This window comes from Alligator sinensis, unplaced genomic scaffold (assembly GCF_000455745.1).
Source record: "Alligator sinensis unplaced genomic scaffold, ASM45574v1 scaffold872_5, whole genome shotgun sequence".
Classification (NCBI taxonomy): domain Eukaryota; kingdom Metazoa; phylum Chordata; order Crocodylia; family Alligatoridae; genus Alligator; species Alligator sinensis.
In genome coordinates this window covers 491,899-513,951 of record NW_005842730.1, presented here as the reverse complement: position 1 = coordinate 513,951, position 22,053 = coordinate 491,899, and the positions used below count along the sequence as shown (strand labels likewise).

General features: G+C 50.4%; 1 protein-coding gene across 1 annotated transcript in view; it reads left to right on the top strand.

The window, feature by feature from the left end:
* Positions 1–4,424: 4,424 nt before the first annotated feature.
* LOC102381925 (copine-5) overlaps positions 4,425–22,053 on the top strand; it is a 116,955-nt gene continuing 99,326 nt past the window's right edge. Inside the window, exon 1 of the mRNA XM_025216347.1 lies at positions 4,425–4,717. Coding sequence (XP_025072132.1) covers positions 4,652–4,717 — 66 coding nt within the window. The 5' untranslated portion in view covers positions 4,425–4,651. The remainder of the gene's footprint in view (positions 4,718–22,053) is intronic.

Here is a 22,053-nt window from a genome sequence, read left to right as displayed (position 1 = left end):
GGGGGATGAGTGTCAGGGGTGGGGAGCTAAGGCTGCCACTCTTTCTCTCCATGTCGTCTCCCTCCCCCCTGCTGCTGCAACCTGGCACGTTCCTCAGGTAGACCCCTTACCCTGGGGTCACCAAAGCAGCTTGTGTGTCTGGTGGTGGCTGATGGCCATGGACCCTCATGGAGGAACCCCTGGGGCTGGGGTACTTGCTGTCTCTGCCATGGATGTTCAATGTGAAACCTTTTGAGGGAATTCAGCTCTTGTCAGCAAGTCATGCCAGTGTAACAAGGCTCCTTGACTGTTATGCCAGGGTTAGTGTCTGCAGCAGCAGCTGCTCCCACCGGGACTGCTGTTTTGGGCCCGAGGCAAGACTGCAGCTCAGCCCCTAGCCAGGCTGAGGAGGAGGGGGAAGAGGAAGGAGGTGATGCTTGCAGACCTGGCAGCACCTTGCAGACCTGGCAGCTGGGACTGCAGAGGATGGGCATGCTTGGCTAGGACACTGTCAGGGGTGCTGTCTGTTCTGGTCTTCCAGTCCCAAGCCCCACCTTCCCGTGCTCAAACCTTTCTCCTGCCGTCTCGGCCATACCAGGATCTGGCTAGCTCAAGCACAGTCCCAGCACCCCTCCTGCACTGTCTTTCAGCCAGCCTTACCAACCTGCAGCACCAGCCTGCCACACTGAGGCCCCAGAGCCCTTTCTCCAGCCCAAGAGGGAGCTTCAGGATTTGAGAATGGGGTCAGGGAGAGCTTTCTTTACCTTTACGGGGTCTTGGGGAAGGTGGTGGGATTCTCCAGCCCTCTTGTCCCTCTGCACAGCAGGACGTCATTGCCCTCATGAACCCCTTCCCTCCACAGGGGAAGGGGAAGCCGTGCATGGCAGGGCACATTGGCTTGTGGGCCATTTTTAGGCTGCTTCTTTCTCCATGTCTCTTCTTTGAGTTCACAAATCCTCCCCATGCACCCCAGTGCCACTTGCAGCACGTGGCCTTTGTTTCCCAGAACAGCATGTGATGTTTCTGTGCTCAATAAAACCCTGGTCTGGTTTTTCAAACAAATGAACGAGTTGTTTTTGGGGTTAGTTGGGCTTTACACAGAGGAGATCTCCTCCTTCCCGGCCCCTCTGGCACCTCCATCACAAGAAGGCCCTGATAGTTATTGCGTGAGAAAAGCTGTTGCTGGGCCTGGTGCCAGCTGGGGGGCCTCTGCTGTCCAGGCTTTCAGAAACAGGGCCAAGAATTGAGGCAGGCTGGCATCCCTGCTCACCGGCCCTGGGTTGCAGAGCAGTGCAGCAGCATTGGTGCTGGCACATGTTGAGGCACTTTGTTTGGAAAGGGATGTACATTTGGACAGTGCTGAAGTGCTCAGAGTGCTTCAGATTAGGGCAGGAGGTTTGAAGCTCTTGGTCAGGAGCCCTACCAGGCAGCCCATCCTGGACTCATTGCCCAGTTGGCCACACCTGCTAGAGGCTCTTACTGGTAGCTCCTCCCTGGCTGATGAACCAGCTGGCTGCTGTTAGGGCCTTGATTAGCTGCCAGGAGAACAGGCTTCTTATTTAGGCCCACCTGTGGCAGCAGCCTCAGGCCAGCCCACAGCTCTTTGGAAGGCCTGCCATGGGAAGCCTTCCTAAATTGTGTGCTTTTTGCTCTGGCTTCTGACCCTGCTTGGCTTTGGACTCTGGCTTTGGGAGCTCTGCTCAGCTTTGGTAACTTGGTACCTTACTCCACAGCACTGACTTGACTTGCGGTTTGACTAGGACTCTGCTCCCGGCTCCTGTCCTCCCCTGGTGACCTAACCACTAGGTTAGCCCAGTCCTTACACTCTTCACATGTATGTCTGTCTGTGCTCAGATGCTTCTTACACCGGTGTCTCAAGCCCATCATCCCGTTTGGGCTGTGTGTACCCTCGGGGACTGCAAAGCTTACCTTGGCCAGGGAATGAGCAACCCAACTTCAGCTGGAAGTGGCTGATGTACTGCTAAACAGATGCATGCTGCCTTGCCAGAAGAGGCTGCTGTACTGAGCCTCAACCCCCATGGCTCACCCCACAGCCCAGCACCCTTCTGTCTTTCCCCATTCCTGGATACTACATGGGGGAGGAGATGATAACATTTGGATGCTTATCTTGCTGGGATCCTTTGACCCTAGCTGACCTCCTGCTACCGGGGCCGGGGGCTGGACTTGATCTTCAAGGTCCCTTCCAGTCCTAACATCTATGAATATCATGGTGCTACCACTCCCTTTCCCCCTTCTCTCTGCTGGTGGAAGGAAAAGGAGCTGGGTTTCTTCTACAGGAATGGTTCATCTCTCCCATGAAGTAGAGGACAGACACAGCAGTAGTGGGGCTAGAAGGAGTGGTATCAGAGAGGAGGAATACACTTGGGATTGGAAATGGATCACAAGGGAGAGCTGGGGGATTGCTTTGCTCTCTGCAATGTTGGTTACAGCCATTATAAAACTCATTAATCTTCTTAATGCCTCTCCAGTGCTGAGCTAGTGGGAAGCTAGTGAAAGGCAGCCGGGTACTCCAATGAAGGGATCTTAATTGGCTGCTTATATTTTCCTTCCTTCAGGCATGGTAGCTTTTTGCTCATCTTGAGAGCTTAGGCTTCACTCTGCCTCTTCCACCCGCATCATACAGATTACTGGAACTGCTCCAGGCTGAGCTTGAAAACAACCATCGGGGACTTGAAGGGGTGGGAAGCTTGAGAGAGAGGGCCCTGCTTCACCTGAGATCAGACCAGGGTGGGAGACCAAGGGGTGGAGGCTGTATCAGTCAGTGCCCCCTCAGTGCAGTGTGTCCCCATTTCTTGCATGTGGTCATTAAAGATCTCTTAGTCCCAGTGTCCTCTGAGCCAGTTCTTCTCCTATTAGCCAGTCTGTGCTGTGGTTCTCTATCCCGCGATCAAGGTTACCCCTGTGTTCAGATTGAGACCATGATAAAGGTGTTATGAGGCCACAGCACCTGCAATGGCCCAGTGAGGCAGCCCTATCCTTGCATCTCCTATGGAGTTGCTGCAGAGCCTGGGCAGAGGTTTTGGTGCTAACAGCAGAGGTTGCTGTTGGCACAGCTACCCTGAAATCATGGCGTTCAGGGGCATCCCCGAGCCAGGCTCCTTGATCTGCTGAATGTCTGTTGCTGTGACAAAGGATAAATCCTGGTTTCAGCTTCCACTGCTCCTCTTATTGAACCAACAAAACTGCTTGCCAGATCCCCATGGAGTGAGTTGTCTTAGACCCCCTGCCAGGGTCAGGGAGCAGCTTCCAACTGGGCCAAGCTGATCAGGAGGCTGCGGCCCAGCTGGGGAAGGCTCCCTGTCTCCTCTGCTGAGAACAGCCACCACCTACACACCACAGAGGCCCCGGTGTGCAGATTGCACAGGGGTTGGGTCCGGCCAATGTTTGTAGGGCCTCCTTAAAGCTAGTTGTGTAGCACCAGTGATCCCTGCTCTGAGCATCTGCATAGGAACTGCCTAAGCCCTCCTGAGAGATGCTCTGTCCACACTATGTAAAAGTATCCTGAAACCACCTTGGAGGAGCTGGGTTTGCACTAAGTTTGACCATCAGTGGGTGGGGGGCAGTATTTCTGCTAGACTCCCCCTGACTCTGCCCCTGATGATGGTGTGCTCTGTACAATGCTCAGAGAAGGACTGTGTGATACAGGGATCCAACAGCCTGCGAGGAAGCTTACATTGATGGTGTCAGCAGGTTGCAGTGGGCAGGGCAGGGGACTCAGGCTTCCTGACCCTGCTGTAGGGTGGCCTTGGTTTTGTTACATCCTTTCTCTGCATTTCAGTTTCCCCTTGGTTGTGAAGGGAACATCCCTCACTGGGATCTGTAGTGTGGTGAGGCCTTGAGCCTGGTTGGGCATCTGGGTGTTGTGTGTAGTACAAGCATCGAGCAATAGTTCTGCAGAGGCAGGGAGGATCACCAGAGACCCACTCTAGGAGCTAAAATTTTGGGCTCCCAAATTATACAGGGGAGGCTCAAGCCCACCCTCCTTTTCCTCTGTCTGGCTTTAGCTTTATCTCCTGAACCATAATCCCTAGTGGAGGCTAGCCTGCTGCAGGATTCCCCCATCACACTTCCTACAGGGCTGTTGCCTGCACTAACTCCCAGTCCTATTCTTTCTCTCCACAGTGTGCGTGCTGTACACCCAGGGCATAGAGACCAAGCAGTGGAGGGAGGTACGTACTGTGCGATTTCTTTCCTGTTCATATGAGAGACCCCAGGGTTTTGTGGAGGAGAGGCAGGTGAGACCAGTGGCTAAGAGCTAAGGTGGTTGTTGGTTTCCATTCTCTTCTGTCACCCATTTGCTCTGTGACTATGAGCAAGTCACTTCTTCCCTTTGTCTCAGTTTCCCCACCTGCCAGTGATGTTGATGAGCCCAACCTAGCCCATGAGGCAGCCTGAGGATCAGCGCAGAAGTGTCTGGGAGCCACCTTGCCTAATGCTTTTCAAGAAGGGACACAGCAATTACTGGAGTTGGAAAGATGAGGAAATCAGACAGACGTTCTCCTGGGGATTCAGCCTGTCCTCTTTCCCCACGGTCTCCTGCTTGGTGCTCAGCTGTTTATTCCCATCCAGAACGTGGACAAGCACACGTGCTTCCTCAGTTGCCCTCTTGCACTCGGTCTGTCCCTAGCTAGTGCCCTCAGGATGCAGTAATATGTGCATGTATGCACAGGAGCCAGGGCCCAGCGGTGTGTGGCTGTGGTTCTGGGCAGATCCACATGTAAGTCTGCCCTTGTGTCCAGCAGCGTGTATGTGTGTGCAGAAATGTATGTGGTTTAATTCTGAGTATATCTGTGTGCAAATCTGCTGGATATGTTTGTGTGTGAGGGGTGGAAGCCCATTGATGTGGGTGAGGTTGTGCATACAAGTGTGAGGGAGCTGGGGACCTATGTAATCTGTGGGTGAGGATGTAAATATATGTCCATATGGATGTGAGCTGGTGAGTGCAGGTGCACTTGTGTGTCTATGTGGGTGTGAGGTGGTAGATGTGGGGGTCCCTGTGTGTGTCCACATGTAGATGGGGAGCCAGGGGTATGGCTGTATATGTGTGCGACTGGGGACACATTTTGGTGGGTGGACATGTGCTGCAGAACATATACAGCATGGCTCCTGCTCTTACTGCAATAGGAGGCCTTCGAGACCTGGGTCACCGTCAGGCTTTGTTCTGTACACTGCAAAACAGGGTACTCCTTGAGTACCAAGCTTGGCAACTGCTGAGCAAATGAGGAGCAACTTGTGTCTCTCTCTGAAGCTATGGCACCAGGCTGGGCCTGGCACAGGCTTAGGTAGACGTCATGTTGGGATAAGCCATGGCGAGGGAATTTGTTTGACAGGAATGGTTATAAAAGGAAAATTTCAATGATTAGCTGTGGATACCCACAAGTATGCCCCCTTCCCCTACCCCCAGAAATACATGTGCACCTACAAGCAAACACAAGAATGAGTACACATGCATATGTACCATCTCCTGCACATGCAAGCGAGCACACACTTATGTGAACACACTCAAGTCCATAGATCACTCACAGACAAGTGAATGTATACTGAAGCCTGGATATGTGGGCACATGCAGATGCAGACTTGTGAGCTTATACATGTATATACACACAAACAAATGAGTACAAATACACTCATTCAGATAAGTGCATGCAAATGCGCACACAGCTCTGGTAAAGCTTGTTGCAATCTCTGCACAGTGACTTGGTGACTATGGGTGGTTAGTGCAGTGTTTCCCAACCAGTGTGCTGCGGCACAAAAGTGTGCCGTCAGAAATTAATAGATGTGCTGTGGAAGTTTGCCATGGCAATGAGCTACAATGGGTATGAGGATGGGGAATGCCTTAACAGGTATGCCATGGAAAAAAATTATTAGTGTAAGTGTGCCTTGGGCTGGAAAAGGTTGGGAAACACTGGGTTAGTGTATCAGGGTTTTAAACAGGCAGAGATCTCCACACACAGCATGGCAAGATGCTGAAAGCTCCTGCTTCTCTCGTGATTTCATATGCTGAGCAGCACGTCTTGTGTCTCGGGCTACGTCACTGAACAGCTAGGAGAGCAGTGGCTAGACTGTCTTTCATGTCTGATAATGATTTGTTGGCCCGTGAAATGTGTGATGGATCTCATTCTGGTTTCTGGTGGAAGAATGCCCACATCATTAAGAACAATAGAAAATTGCTCTCTTCCCTTAAAACAGTAGGGACTCTCCCTACCACATGAGACCAGTGGGGAATCCCCCGTACTGAGAACAATAAAAAACATTCAAGTTCCTCCATTAAGAATAATGGAACTGAAAACCATGGAAGTTACTGTCTGCTGGCCTCTGAAAAGCTTTCCCCCGTGTTGTCTATTGACTTGAAGCCACCAACAAAGTGGTTTTGGAACCTCTCCAAACCAGAGGTGAACAAGAGAAGTGTCATTGGTGTCTGGATCAGGGCTGGACTGTTGGAGGTTGAGCCAGAGCACGGGTTCCAGTACAGTGGCACTGGTGTCCCCCAGCATTTCTCAAGGGCAAAGGTGTGACTATCAGCTTTGGTGCCATGGGAAAACTTCTTGGCAAGGGGTGGAGGGGTGCTGAATGCTAGAGAGCAGGGGGGGAGGAGAAGGCGTGGTAGAAGGATGAGTCCACAGGGCAGGTAAGACCAAAGACCTCCTGCTGTGTCCTAGCAGCTGGCCCCTGCAGGTGGGCACATTGGGTCTGCTTCTAACACAACAAAGGCTCTGGGGTGAGGGGACACCCTTATGGCACCACCTCTAAGTTGACACTTGGAGCTGATGCCCCCCTCGTACCCTGATTGTGCTACTGCCCGAGAGAGCTGTGCCATAGTTTCTTATGTGATAGAGAGAGAGAAAGCTTCTGCCATCTTGAATGTCATGCTCAGGAGGCTGTCTCCATTTTCAGCCTTATCTAACTTATCCACAGAAAACAGATCTCTTGTTTCTGAGCTAGAGTGGAAGTGAAATGGGGGCAGGTTGTGATGCAGGGTTTTGTATGTACAACCCTCCCACCCACAAACTTCTTGGAGCTGCTCATGGCTTGAGGCTCTGCCGTGGGCCTGTTTCCACCAGCACGTTTTGGCTAATGCCAATGACTGAGGTCAAGAAACGCAAGGGCCTTTTTGCATTTCATTTGCTTGCAGAAGGGCCATGCGTTGCGAGACAGCCAGGCTGCCTGATGTCTGAGTAATGACAGCTGAGGACAAGATGCCCGACTGCAAGCTGTCAGATGTGTCCATAAAACTCACAAACAGGCCATATCCTAAAGGGTGAACCTGAATCTGAATGAGGCAGATGGAGCGAGTGAGACACCAGGATTGCAGTCGCTACCAGGGGGGCAGGAGCAGCGTGTGCGCTCCTTATGGTGACAAAAGCCTTGGTTCCCATGGCAGATCCTCCTTGCTGGCCATATGATGGGTGGAAGGAGGTGGGGTTACCCGTTCGTATTGATGTGTTAAGGAGCATCCAATCCTATTCATGGCCAGGTGTCCTTGCTAGGTGGAGTGGTCACATCCCTCCTCTCCTAGCACAGGCTTGAGCTGACTGCTTTAAAAACCAAGGGGAGTTTCTGTTTTCCTGTTTTGCACCTAAATGGAAATTTTCTAGCTAGGTATGGGGCGCTCCGTGCTTGCCCTGTGCTATGGATACATAGACATGTGTGCAGACTGAGCATGTACAGTGGGCATGTACTGGCCAGGCACATACATGTATACCTGAGTGGAAGTTCAGGAAAAAATCCTCCCATGTAGCTGAGCAGTTAGTGCTCGTAAACTCTGCGTTTTAGCCTCCCACCCAGAAGGGACTTGAACATGCATCTCCAGACCCCTTTCCAGTTCTCCCTTTGAAGTTGAGCCACCTCCTCTTGCATGCAGCCATTGTTGGACAGAGAGCGATGCAGTGGGGAAGTTTCTGCCATGCTAGGTGTGAGGCTCCAGGCTGGTGTGCAGGGTTCTCTGTTCTGGGGCAGCTCCCATCTCACCTCCTCTGACTTGACTTCTTCCTCCTTGTCCCACATATTTCCCTCTTACCTGTTCAAAATGGAACGGCCCCAGGGTGGATATGCCTGACCTGTGGCCTGATGGTTAGGGCCCTGTGCTGGGAAGCAGGGTCAAACTACTTCTGGGTGAGGGGCACCTGGAATCTAGGTCTCATGTTTCCTTTGTAAGCATTCAAAGCACTCAGCTGTTGGTGCCAAAGCATGGGAGTTTCATCGTCCTCTCTAGCACTCGCACCTGCTGACTGTGGGTTTCTGGCTGGCCGCATTATTACATGTATGCATCCAGAATGGACCTGTGTATGTGCCCAGGCAGGGCATGGCCTACTGCTCACGCTTAGTCTATGTGCACATGCTCACTCATCCACAATGTGGAGGTAACAGAATCACGGCTTTTGTGTAAGGTGCCACAAAAACCACTTACCCAGCTAGAAATCTGCTGTTTGGGGGCACAGAGGGCAATCAAATTTTGGTCCAAGTGCTTGTCCTGTGCAGACACTGAGCTGCCTTTATTTGTTGATGGTGTTCTAGGAATGGCTGCTAATTTGTTCCTAAGTACCAGATCTCCTCTGGAGTACTTGTAGAAGTACCTGTAGGTCGTCTCTGGAGTCAGATGAACTAGGAGAGGGCTGGATCAACTAGCCAGCAGGCCTTTCTTGTTTCTGGTACTCTGCAAACTCATGGGAAAAGCACGTTATCAAGAGTGAAAGGCATAAAATAGTCAGCCGTGTTCTCATTTGTAGACTTCAGAGTTAACCGCCATGCAGAAACAAGTGAAGACAAATGACACCCACCAGACTGCAGAATCAGGCAGACAGGAAGGCATAAGTGTCACATTCATAAGAGGGTCTTTTCACAGCCATGAGGGTTCAAGACATAGGGCAGGATAATTTCATGTCTTTTGGCAGCTGTGCAGGGAAGTCATGGGCTTAAGCAGGAATCGCTGCTCTGCCCATATCCCACCCACATGCTCTTATGGGGAGTAGCTCCCTCCTGAAGCCTGTTCTATTCCCAAAGGCCAGAGCAGGGATCCCTCTGCTTGCCTGCAGTGGGGAATCAAACTTGCTACCTGTTTCAGAAGTTTCCCAGCCAACAAACTTGTCTGTCCCTGTTGTCACGCTCACCACATCGGGCTTTGCTGTCAGATGAGTCCGAGAGCCTGATCAGTTCATCTCAGCATGCAGCTCGTTGGAGGTCAGAAGGGCCTCTGTAGCTTGAGCTCCCACCAGTGTGGATGCTGTGATGTGTGTGGCTTTGCACCTTAGTTCTGGTTCTTGCTACGTGGTCCTCTCTGCATCTCTTTGGCTTTCTGGGAAGCACAGCTGGTTCCAGGTGATTCACAGCATTAGGGACCAATGGAAAAGTACTGGGTAGGCATCCAGGGAGAGCAGTTGACTAATGCACCAGTCTCAGACCCTGGGGAGCTGGGTTCAGATCTGCTTTGGTCATGTGAGACTCATTACCGCTTGTGGAGCAACTTTGGCAGGAAGCATCTGTCACCTTCCCTGATTGGTTGGGAGATCTTCATCACCCTGAGTGACCAACTTCAGGGGTTGCAGCATGAGCCATGGCTGTGCAGAATGCAATGGCTTGGCCCTTGGGTGAGCTGGACTAGTGTAAGCTCATCATCACATCACCCCTGCAGTCCATACCAGGGTCTGCCCTTGGGCAAACAAAACATGTTGGGCTAAACCCCTCCTTTGCTGTAACACCACTGGCTTTACACCAGGGAGGAATTTTTCTCTTTGCTTCCAGTAAGCAAGCACCTGACCCAATATGTCCAGTTTGAGAAGGGAGTAGGACATGGGGTGCAGAGGCGGAACTCATAACTTCTGATGTACTTTTCAGCTAATGAACCAAGTGAGACTGAGTTGAGTGTGGGGGTTGCAAATTAGAGGCTGGTTATACAGGGTTGTGTGCAAAGAAGGCATCAGGCAGGTGCCTTCTTCAGGGGCTGGCTGGGCAGGGAGGGGTGCAGTCACAATCAGCATCTCTGTAAGACTGACTAATGGCTGTGGACACGAGTGCACATGACTGCATTTGCATAATGGCTATTGGTATTCATGCAGTACATTCCCCCTGCCTGGAAATATGCATTAGGGAACTGAAATCTGTATTTCTCCTGCCTGGCTTGGCAGTGCTGGCTCTAGAGATGAATGCCCCATTGGTGAATATGCATGACTTCAGCCCTCCTGCTGGGGACACGTTCCTCAGCTTAAGTTGTCACCCTTGGCTGCTCAGGGATTTGTGTGAGTGACTCCTAATAGCACTTCTGGAGATGAGTGCCTCAGTCCTCGGGCACTGAGATAAGGCAGGGTCTGTAGCATAGGCGAGTGCATTATCAGATGGGAAGAGAGAGGGGTGGGTATCTGGGACAGGAAGGTGCCTTACAGGCTGGGAGGAGAGTGTGTTCCCAGGGCAGGACAGTGCATTACTAGCGGGGGGAAGGTGGGGTGTCCTGAGATCATGTGGTGCATAACTAGGGTGACCATATGGGATAATGTGAAATCCTGGACAGCGGACACTGCTCCCACTCTCCCCCTGCTGCAGGAAACCTGTTCATGATCCATTGCTCTTTACTTCATCGGTGTTAATCTCCTGTGAAGTAACAATTAGTGTTAATGGTCATTCCATTTATGAAGCTGACCTATTTTAGGGCAATTTTGCTGTCAGCTAGGGCTTCCTATTTCATAGCTCCTCTGGCTCTGCCTCTGCACCCTGTGCCCGGGACACTCATTTTAATTTTCACCAGCCAGCAGCTGGGACCAGCCTCTGAAATTTGGGACTGTCTTGGCCAGACTGGGACATGCGTGCATAACTGACTGGGGCAGACAGGTTGCTGGTGATGAGCCTGTCCTCTGTGAGTCCCAGTGATGCTGTGGAAGGAAAGGTCTCCGAGGGCTTGGAAAGCGGAAAGGAGGAGAGGGACTCATTCATTTAAGAAATAAGGCTGGTTGGAATCAAGCTGGATGGACCCTTTCAAGACACAGCAGTCTGAGAGGTAAAGTGGATTCCCCTGCATGTATCCTGGCCTCTGTCTTGAGACGCTAATGAGTTGAGCCTGGTGATCACATCTCAGATGCTAGACAGCACTTGACCTCACTTTCCCCCCAAGCTCCCCACAGTCCAATTTGACAGACCTGATTTGAGAAGAAGCCAGGAAGGAAGGCAGTTTGTGGCTGAGGCTTTCTGTATTTATACCGTTGCAATGTTCTGGGGAACGAACACTGGGAAATAACGGGACTTGTGTGTCACGGCTTATTTTAATTTTGTAGCTGGGACTGCAGCAGCAATAAGATTAGTATCGCAGAACGATGGAATCGCAGGGTTGGAAGGGATCTCGAGGGTCCTCGTGCCAACCCCTGGCACAAATGCTATACATCAATCATCCCTGTCCAGTGCTTATCCAAACTCTTCTGGGGGGGCATTCTGGCTGGGGCCTGTGAGGGCGAGGGGGGGCAACCCCTAAACCTTGACTCTTGCACTTGGCCTAGAAGATTTGTCACTCTTACTTACTTCCTGCTGGCAGGGAAATAGTGAATGTGACAAGAGCCTTTGGGAGGGTGGCTGGAGCAGCTGTCATTTTGATTTTTTTCCAGAAAATTGAAATTTTCCCATGGAAAATTTGAATTTAGCAAAAAGGACATTTTCTGATGGAAAAAGCCACATGGGTCCAATGTACATGCCCTGCAAAGCTGTGCTATTAGCAGCAGGCATCTCTACTGTTTCAGCTGCCAGTCTAATCAGCAGGGGACCTTGTTCCTCTCCAATTCCTTCCCACCTGCTGGAGATCTTGGGACAGCCACCATGAACTTCAGGCAAGTCTGGGGCAGTCTGCAGGTGGCTGCTTTACTCAGACTGTTGGGACCCAGGACTTCTGTCTGCACCCATGTACTGTATATGGGGATGAAAGCTCCAGCTCAGCAGCATGTGAGAAGGGGACCAAGGACAAGACCTCCCCCCACCTCGCCCCCATTAACACTGCAGAGAGGGGAAAAACAAATGGGCAGTGGCTCAAGACAAGGTTCACACCTAGGGAGGTTAGACATGGGGAGCATCAGCCTGAGGGAATTTGGGGTGGGGATTAGCTTTGAGAAGAGTGAATTTGGCAATGCAGGAGCAGGGCTGAAAAGAAAAAGAAGGACAAGCTCACCCTGGGCTCTCCACTGGTGCCCTAATCTGGTTAGACTGGCAGCTATAACACTGGAGGTGCCTGCCCCTAGTGCAGCATCAGGATGCTCAGGGTCCCCCACATCCAGTCTCTCGGGCCACAGGGCCCCTTAGCCTAGCCATTCCTGTCCTGACCCTCTTCTGTACAGTCGTAAGGTCTCATTCTCAGCCCGGTGACAGACCCTTGTGAGCAGAGCTTGTGATAAAAAATAAAAGCCCAGCACCTGCTCACCCCTCACAGGCAGAGAGAATGCGTTAGAGGGATTTTTGCTTATCACAGGGCTCTGGGGAATCTCTATCCATGACCTCTCCTGCATGTTGGTAATTGTTGTCTAGGCTCTTCACGCCATCAGGATAATAGCTTGCATGGCTCTGCAATGTGCTCTGCTCTCCATCTGGTCTCCAGAGGGAGCTGGCTGTGCTCACATTGGGAAACGGCTTTCCCTGCAGCGCCGACCTAGAGCTATTGCCACATTCCCTGCTGGGAGGGGCTGAACAGGAGCCTATGGCGCCAGGGGCATTACCCCACTTCTTCCCTGGGCACTGCTTCAGTTCATCAGCTGTTTTGTGCACAGACTTCCAGTGGGTGATGCGTAGCTCCATACTTCAGACTCCCCACTCCATCCCTTGGTGCAACTCATCCCCCAGGTCTTGGCAAGGTCCTGACTTAGGTGCTGGACAGGTGAGCGAATCCTGCAGATGGACAGGTGAGAAGCTCTCTTGAAGCTGTCATACAATAATGGGCAAGGGAGTAGGTCACAGCCTGTTTCCTTTTAGGGATGCTAACAGCTGGTGCCCTGGAAGACTTTTCTTTTACCCTTGATTCTTTCGGGGACCGTTCTCTCTGGCTTGGGAGATGGTGCCCCAATTCAAGAGTTTGCCATTGTCTGTCTACTGGTTTTTTACATCAGTCCAATGCTGATTACATGGAGGTACCTCTGTCCAGGGCCTTACTTTGGAGCCAGTAAAAGACCTTGAAAGGGTGGAAGGGATGACACTCATGTCTATACATCCTGTTATGTGGCACAATGCAGTGCCGCTGCTGGGAGCATTGAGGAGCAGGAGAGATGTCATGCTATCACCTCTGTCTGTGACCATTTAGCCTAGGTTCCCTTTCCCTGCTCCCATGGAGGAATAAGCCTGACCCCCAAGAGTCAGGTTGTGAGGTGACAAATGCCCTTTGTGGGGCAGGAGCAAAGGCCAGGCACTACTGTTGGCTCCGCTCTGAGGATCCTTGCACCTGAAGGTTGGATTGCTTGTTTGGGCCGTTGTGGCTTCTGGCCCATCCTTCCAGATCCTCCAGGCTAGGAAGTTCAGCATGGGAAGGACAGAAAGGGCCAGGAGCAGCTCTGCTCCTTTCTGGGAATGTCATTTGTGGTGATGATCCATTGTCCATAGCAAGGTGTGGGGGTGGCTTGCCTGCCTGTCACACATACAGGCTAAGGGCTCCTCCAAAGGCCTTTCATTGGTGCCCACATGCTTAACAGCTCACATCCAGGGAACATTTTCACTTCAGCAGGAGCTGAATGGGAATGCCATTCCAGAAACCCTATTCACCAAAACCACAGAGCCCCAGGAACTGAGGTTTGTTTGCCAGGGACCATGCTGGCGAAAGAACCCAGCAGAGAGAGCAGGGTCAAGGGGACTGGACTGGGTGCACATCAAAACTTGTAGACACAGGAGGAGGAGCAGGGATCTCCAGTTACTATAGCAGAGCTGGGTGTGGGGGGCTGGGATAACAGGGGGCTGCCATTCTGGACTGATGGGCATCAAGCAGAGCTGGCCATAGGAGGAATGCAGGATCAGAGGGGTGCTGCAGATCAGCCCTGATGGGCATCAGAGAGCTGGAAGTAAGGAGGGCTCAGGGGTGGGACAGTAGGGGATGGGGTTGAGACTGAGGGGCATTGACAGATGTTTAAGGGGGCTTAAGGGCTGGGAGCACAGAGTGCTGCAGATGAGGTTCAAGGTTGCTGGCAGTGCAGCATGCATGTGTGGAGCTCAGGCCGGGAGTAGTAGGGGAGATGTGCCTGGCTTCCAGCACCTCCTCCTCCACCTTCACAAGCACGAAGCCCGTGCACCAATTAGTCTGGAGTCCTCGGCTGCTGGCAGATGCTCTTGCCACCTCCCCCACATCAGAGCCCCAGGCAGGCTTGGTCCCTGCTAGCAGGGTAAACCTGGGCGGCTTGCTGTGTCAGTGTAGCTGGGGACACTAATGACCTGGCACTTGCAAACCTGTCTCGGCAGCACCTGGGGGGAGCGTCTGAGCTTCCTGCCCATGCGACAGGGCAAGTACTTGCTGGGGCATGCGCAGGAGGCAGTGAAACATGGAGGGCTCTGTGCAGCCCACAACGCTCAGGCAGGGCCTTTGCTTGTTTGTCCATGTCTCATGCTTTTCTATGCCAGGTTACTCTTCCTACCTCTACCTCTTCCTACTACTGTGAAGCATCTTGCATACCCAAGCATGGAACCCAATTCAACCCCGACACCAGCCTTCCACTGGTGTCCATCCATGGGTATGAAGGAAATGGCTCCTGATAGCCCCTAAAGGAGTGTATTTGGGTTGGAGGGATGGACAGATCTGTTCTGTGGCCACCTTTCTCTGTGCTTCACTTTCCTGTATCTACAAAATAATGCTAACAAAAGTGGGAACAAGCCAGCAAGCCAGTTGCAGAGCCACGACTAGAACGCAGGTGTCCTGAGCCCCGGTCTCGTGCACAGTCTACTGGGACAGAGAGCTGGCAGTCTAAATGCACCTTGTGTGGTCCTCGCAGGACATGCAGTCTGTCAGTGTTGTTCTCACTCAAGCTGCCTAAGTAGGAGGACAGCACAATGATGTTCCCCCTCCCTCCCTTCTTGTGGTCACCTATGCCATTACGAAAGCAGGTGTGGGGAAGGGTGAGGTGTGTGTAGGAGGGTATAACACAACTTCAAGAAGCAAAGCTGTATTTTTTCCTTTCTAAACAGAAAGGGGCCAGATCTCTACCTGGTGAAAGTCTACATTGCGTCAGATTGTAATGGGTCTGCAGCAATTTTCTACCCACCAAGGATGTGGCCTTCATGTTCGTCATTTCTCTTTTGCCTTTTCAGCTTCCTTTGCTCTTCTGCCTGCCAGCACCTGTGGTGCTGACACAATCGGGCAGCAAAATGCCAGCTTAAAAGCTTCTGCCTTTCCGTAGGCTCTGTAGCTGGACAAGGAACTTTGTCTCATCAGAGTGAGAGCCAAGGCAGGACAGAAGGAGTCCTGGATAATCTTGGGTGTCAGCAATACACATGGCCTGGGATAAATTCCCTGCATGTATGTGGCGATAGTGTATAAATGCTCCAAATTGTTACCCTTGCACAGATCAGCTGAGACTTCTGTGTGCATTGTATGTATGTACCAAAGGGCTGGATTTTTATTTGGTGTATGTTAGTGTAGCATCATTGAGCTGCGTTGCGAATTTGACCCACTCCGCCCGTCTTTTCTTTTCTGTGACACTAACATCCCATCACAGCATGCTAGCGCTATACAGGGCATCGCTATTCCTTTATTCTGATGTGTCCTTCCCTATCTTTTCTTGCTCCGGCTTTGATGTCAGAAGTCCTCACTGGAGATGCTTCTTGACTCTTTCAGGTCCAACTTGTCACCCAATTAGAGTTGCCTTCCTCAGTGTGCAAACTCTTTTGGCTAAATCCTCTGTCCCTTGCTAGATGCTCAGTGACTTTTCCTTTGATGTTTTCTAACCATGGCAAAGTAGATTGGCTCCTTCCTTATGCAAAGTGCCTTTGAACTTGGGTGCCTACAGGACTTCCAGGACTTTTGAAGCTGAGGGAGCTGGGAGTGATACTTTTGTTGCAGTCAAGTCCCTTAAAGCCCAGCCCACTGCTCAGTACAGCTAATGGGATTTAGGTCAAACACTCAGTTATCTGATAAACACTCAGTTATCTAATAAAATTTCCATTCTAGGAAATCGCCCTCAGTAAGACAGCCACAACGTCCAGCCATCTCTCTCTTCATTTATATACCATGCCTATCTCAGTGACACTTGATTTCTTTACAGAGTGACAGAGCCCCTCTTGCTGTGGACAAAATATCACAGGCAGTGATTGCACCTCCTTCTCCTTTTAGGCATGCTCGGAGAACTATGCACCGTCAGGCCCCAAAGGGAGAGCAGACAAGGGATTGCCTGGTATATGCATTTCACTGGGACATAGTTTTGTGCATGTCCCTGACAGAATTGCAGGTGCCTAAGGGACTTAGGCACATCCCTGGCTAGATGGCAGCAGCATAGGGGTTCTAAAGATTTTAGTGGTGTTGAAATATTGCCAGGATGGCAGAGGCTTTTAGCTCCCTGTGCCTATTTTTACTGTGCTTCTGTACACAGAAGGGCTCCAGCTTGCACACATCAGAGACAGGATCCCCCATGCTGTGTGCAAAGCTTAGTGCTTCATCCCCCCCCCTGTTTGCTGTGTCAGCCACTTTGTTGCTTCCTTCGTGACAATGTTTGCAAACTGCTGCGCCTGGTGCTCCACTTTGCTGCAGTGTGGGGCAGGAATGAGGGATTCATGGACAAGGCTGTCATCACCAGAGGGCACAGAGCAGCAAGGCCAACAACCATGGGGAGAATGACGCAGATTTGGGATGGTGCTTCTGGGAGCCATGACAATTATGAGCAGCAGCATGGCCAACCTCCGCCTTGGCAGGGCTCCCGTCTGATGCGGTGCCCCGCAGACAATAATATTTAAGCCATAAAACATTCAGACAGATACTTGTAAGACACAGTCATGTCAAGTGCCATTCTTGACTAGGCAGGAAATGGTGTCAAATTAATAGGTGAAATGCAAAGGCCAGATCCTCAGCTGGTCTGTAGTGCTGTAGCTGTGTTGGAGGGCCTGGGTTCAGGTCCCAGCTGACATGAATCAGCGGAGCTGCACTGCTGGCAGTGGGGACAGATCCCTGACTGGTTGAAATCCATGTAGGGCCAACGCTAGGCTGATTTTTATACCAGCTAAACAACTGACAGTAACTTCCTAACCCACTGCAGAGAAAGGATATGTTCCCTAGGCCCAGCAAGAATGTGGTTACCTGGGACCATGCTCGTTTGGCCTTCCTTGTAGTTGTGAAGTCCAAAACCCACCTTGATCACAGGGTGAAATGAGGCCCTGGGCAGCACAAGGTCCAGGTACCACCTCAGCTCCACAGCAGGAGCATGTGAGCCATGTTTGGAAAGGAAATCGGATGTTACTAAAGCTGCTGACAGACATTCAGTTAAAGGCACGATGGGATTTGATCTGCAATCCCAACAATCACACGTCCTGCCACGCCACGCCACACGTGCACAGCAGGAGGCACGATGGTGGGGGAAGGCCGGATCTGAATTATGCCCTTTTGCTGGTGCGGGGCAAGCCTGCGATGATGACCCTGGGATCCCCCTGAACCAGCATGTGGCAATCTAGATCCCTGGTGCTCCTGAGGCTGGGAGTGCCAATCAGCTGATTGGTGCTGGCCTCACATTCAGTTTAAGGTGCAATGGGAACCACCTGAACAGATGTTACACATATTTTGTGTAATAACTCTTGTGGCTTATTCCCTATTTTATTGCACAACTATGCTTGAACATGTTTCTACTTAAGACGTTATCTGGTTAATCATGTGTTTAGTATAAGTCTACTAGGGGCCTCATAACATACACCTTCATAATGCCCTCTGTCTAGGGGTCTCTGGCCACTGCCATTGATCCACAAGGCCCTTTCTCACACTTGTGAGCCTGCTGTTATTATTTTTGCCCCTGATGGGCCAATCATGGCTGTTAAATGATCCCAAGCCAGTGCAGTGGCTGAAAAAGAGATGGAATATAGTTTCACAGTCCTGTCCTGGAGCTTAGCCAGTATGGACCGGCACATACTCAATGGTGATATTAGGAGCTTGGCAACAGATAAGACAATGACAAATCATTGACCAAGCCCATTGCCATAATGAGGTGGCTTCTGAGCACTGGAAAGGTATCATGAGGGCTAAGTTGGTGGTAATACTTAGCGCCAAATACTTGCCAGCTGTAAGGAAAAGCCCTTACCCCACTGGAAAGAGTGCAGGATAGAGGGGGGGCAGTGCCAAAGTTGCACAGCAGATCAGGAATGAAAGCTCAGCATTGTCCACAAGACCTCACGGACTTCATTCACCTGGACCAGAACAAATGGCCTTTGCTAGAGGAAGCAGATGTACTGGGTCACCCCTCCTTTACCTTTGTGTGCCCAAGCAGCACTTGCAGCTGCGTAGCCCTTCCTTTGACACTTCTGCTGTTTCAGTTCCATGTAGCTATGCTGTCCCTGCATTTCCCTTCTGAGCATGTCTAGGAGGCTGCACTATGGCTGCGTAAGAAAAGAATCACTTGGGTTCACGTGTCATGCTAGGTAAGTCCTTACACTTCAGCTATGGAAAAGCCATGACTAGTGGGTGCTTGGTGCATGAGGCCAGTGCAGTAGCCTGCTAGTCTAGCAGTTGGGGCATGTTCCCAGGGAGCAGGAGACCCAGCTTCTAGCCATCCCACACCCAGAGAGGTTTGAACCTGCTTCTCACAAGGTGCTCTAAAAACCAGCACGTGGGCTAGACATTGTCCAGAGCACTCTGTTCCTGAACCTGGATCACAGGGCAGCCAGGAGGGGAAGTTGGCTAGAAGAAGAGCAAGCTGGAGGGTGCATGGCTCAGCAATATGCCCTAGACAGGAAAGGGCATTGGGTTCTAGCCTAGACCCTGCCTCTAGTGGGGCAGAAGCTATACTACTATTCATCCATAAAGTATTGAATGCAAGGCACAGCCAAGCAGCTTCAAGGGGAGGCTAAAGAGTATTTGGGGCAGTATCTGGCCAATGGCCTAGGGTGAGAGCACTTTGCTGGGAAGGGTGAAATGCAGGTTCAGGCCCTCCCCAGGTGAGGGGAGATGAGAGCTGGGTTCTCCTGGTTCCCGGGCAGTTCTTCTAATGATTAAGTGGGAGGGACCTCTTCTACCACCATGTGTCTGGCAGGCGCGCGGGCAGAGTGCTGCTGTTCTGCTGTGGGTGAAAACAGAATCCAAACTGTGCACAAGTGCCAAAAATGTCTGATGTGCAGCTGTATACGTTCCATTTAGATGCCCAAGGATAAAATAGGGTTTAGCCCTTGGTCTGTGTAACAACAAAGCCTTTGGTCAGGTTCTGGGCCAATTCTGCAGTAACCATAAGAAGGCACTCTCTTGTTTCACAAGTGGAAGTGACGCCTCCTGGAAAATGACTCAATAAAGTTTATATCAGCTGGCAAGCCCTGTAGATTTCATGAAAATGAGCCTTAATTGTTTATTGTGTTTGGCATCTTCTTCAATCAGCTGTGTATAAATATTTTTTATAAATACAGAGGCTCCTTGGATAATGATAACAGCGATGAGAATGCAATGAAAGAATAAAAGCTGTTATCAAGCAATAAGCTGATTAAAAATAGGTTATATGACAGTGTTAGAGAAAGATGCTGTGTACAAGCCAAATGTATATTTTTCCCCTTTGATTCAGTTCAGTTAACTTCATAGGGACACACTTGTTCTTCCAGTGTGAATTCTGAAATGAACTGGATAGGATGGATAATGCAGCTGCTTGGGTGATATCAGCTCTGCCCAACTGTGCAGCATAAATCCTATACTGCAGACAATTAATGGGGATTCTCTTTTAGCCCAAAAGGGAGAGGTCTGCACTCTTTGGAGAGAGAATGTGGGTTCTGTCTCTCTCGCTAGCACAAGCTTCAGATCCCAGATGACTGGAGAGGTTACCATCCCATACAGGATGTGGCATTGCAAAAGCTTTGCACTCTATCACTTCTCCATTGGAAGTTACTCCTGGTTTTTATTTGACTGTCAGGTTGTCACTGATCATTAGGTAAAGCCTGGTATCTCTTTCATTGCTCTTCCCTCGTTTTTTGATGGAAGATTTCTTATTTTGCCTATAATCCAAGGAAGACTCTTGCATTTTCTTTATTTTCTGGACAGTACAGCCCAAAACATTTTTTTCCCAGTTCTCATCTCTCTTCAGTCCCACTGGTCAGAATTTTTCCTCTCTGGATTTCTAGGATATCTTGTTGCCTCTCGGTTCCACTTTGCGATCAGATTTTCTCTTTGGTGGAAGTCGTCTTACACTACACACATCTCACTGTGAAATGTAGGAGAAGAGGGCTTATACCGTAATCCTAGAAATTCAGGGTTGGAAGGGACCTGAAGAGGCCACCTAGTCATGCGTCTGGCCCTGAGGCCGATTCCAGTACTGTATATCTAGCCCATCCCTGATGGATATTTGCCAACCTACTCTTAAAAATCTCCAATGAAGGGGATTCCACACCCTCCCTTGGTCACCTGTTCCAGCCCGTAACTGTTTTAATGGTTAGAAAATATTTCCCTAAATCTTTTTAGCTGCAAATTAAGCTAAAATTTGCAGCAGCCATGGAATACCCTTGCTCAGTATCCTCATCATAACAACCTTTTTTCTATTGTCTCCCCCCAGTCTTCTCTTCCCTTCTCTCAGCTCAACAAACCCACCTCCTTCTGTCTTTTCACATAGGTCACATTTTTTCTTATTAAGCTCCTTTCTCTCCACTGGAGTTTTTTCAGTCATCTGAATATTTCTTTATCTGTAGTGGCCTAAACCAGGGGTAGGCAACCTTTTCCTGGTGCCCACCCCAGGAAGGGGACAGGTATGCAAGGTTGCCACCCCCTGGCATAAACTATACACTGTACAGAGGCTGGGGCCTCGCCAGTACTGAGTAGAAATGCAGTAATTCCCTCCTGTGCCTTCTTATTACACTCCAGAATGACATTTGCTTTTTTGCAAGTGTTGCATTGCTACTCATATTCCTGTTGTGATCCATCAACACCTACAAATCCCTTCCTGCACTTGTGGTCCTTAACCAGTTATTCCTCAGCTTGTAGTTGTGCATGGGACAGTCCTTTCTAAGTGCGGTACTTTGTCTTTGGTTATATTGACTTTTACTTCAGACAATTCATCCAGTTGTGAAGACGGTTTTGAATTCTGATCCTGCTCTTCAGAGTTTCATAGTTGGTAGGGTCAGAAGGGACCTAAGCAGATCATCTAGTCCGACCCCCTGCCCTGGGCAGGAAAGGATGCTGGGGTCAAATGAGAGTTGCACCTGCTCTTCAAGCTTGCACCTTTTGCCCACCTCGGTGCCATGCACAAGAATAACAAGTGTGCTTCCAGTTTCATCAGCCCATCATTAATGACCACAGTGAATAGAACCAGGCCCAGGAAAGAAGTACAGGACCCCCCTTGAAATGCCCACTGAGTTTTTTACACTTTAGGGTGATGTCATTTCAGTCCTAAGCCCTCCTTTTTCTTGTGACAATATCCTGTGGAAAAATGCCAAGTCTTACTAAAGTCAAGGTACATCGTGTCTACTGCTTTCCTCCTATCCACTAAGTCAGCTATCTTGTCAAAAACGGAATTAGATTTGTCTGACATCACTTATTCCTGACAAATCTGTGTTGGCTGGTTTTTATTCCCTTAACATCCCCTTGGTGGTTATCAATGATTGCTTAATAATTTTGCTCCAGTATCTTTTTTAGTTAGCAAGTCAGGCTGAGTGGCATATAATTCCTTAGGTCCCCTTTTTTCCCCTTTTGAGAGAGATGTGCTGTGTTTGCCTTTCTTCAGTCCTTTGGGACTTCACCCATCCTCTGTGAGTTATCAAGGATAATTGCTAATGGTTCAGAGACTGCTTCAGTTGGTTCTTCTAGGGTGACTTTCCTAGGCTGTGTATCTAAATACCCTTTGACTATGCTAAGCAGGCTTTCCTTTTTCCCTGGCAGTCTATTCCTTCTTGTTTCTTGCTTGGATCTTCTTAGAAATCTGACGGAAAACAAGACCAGTTCCTCAGCGGGTGTAAATCTGCACT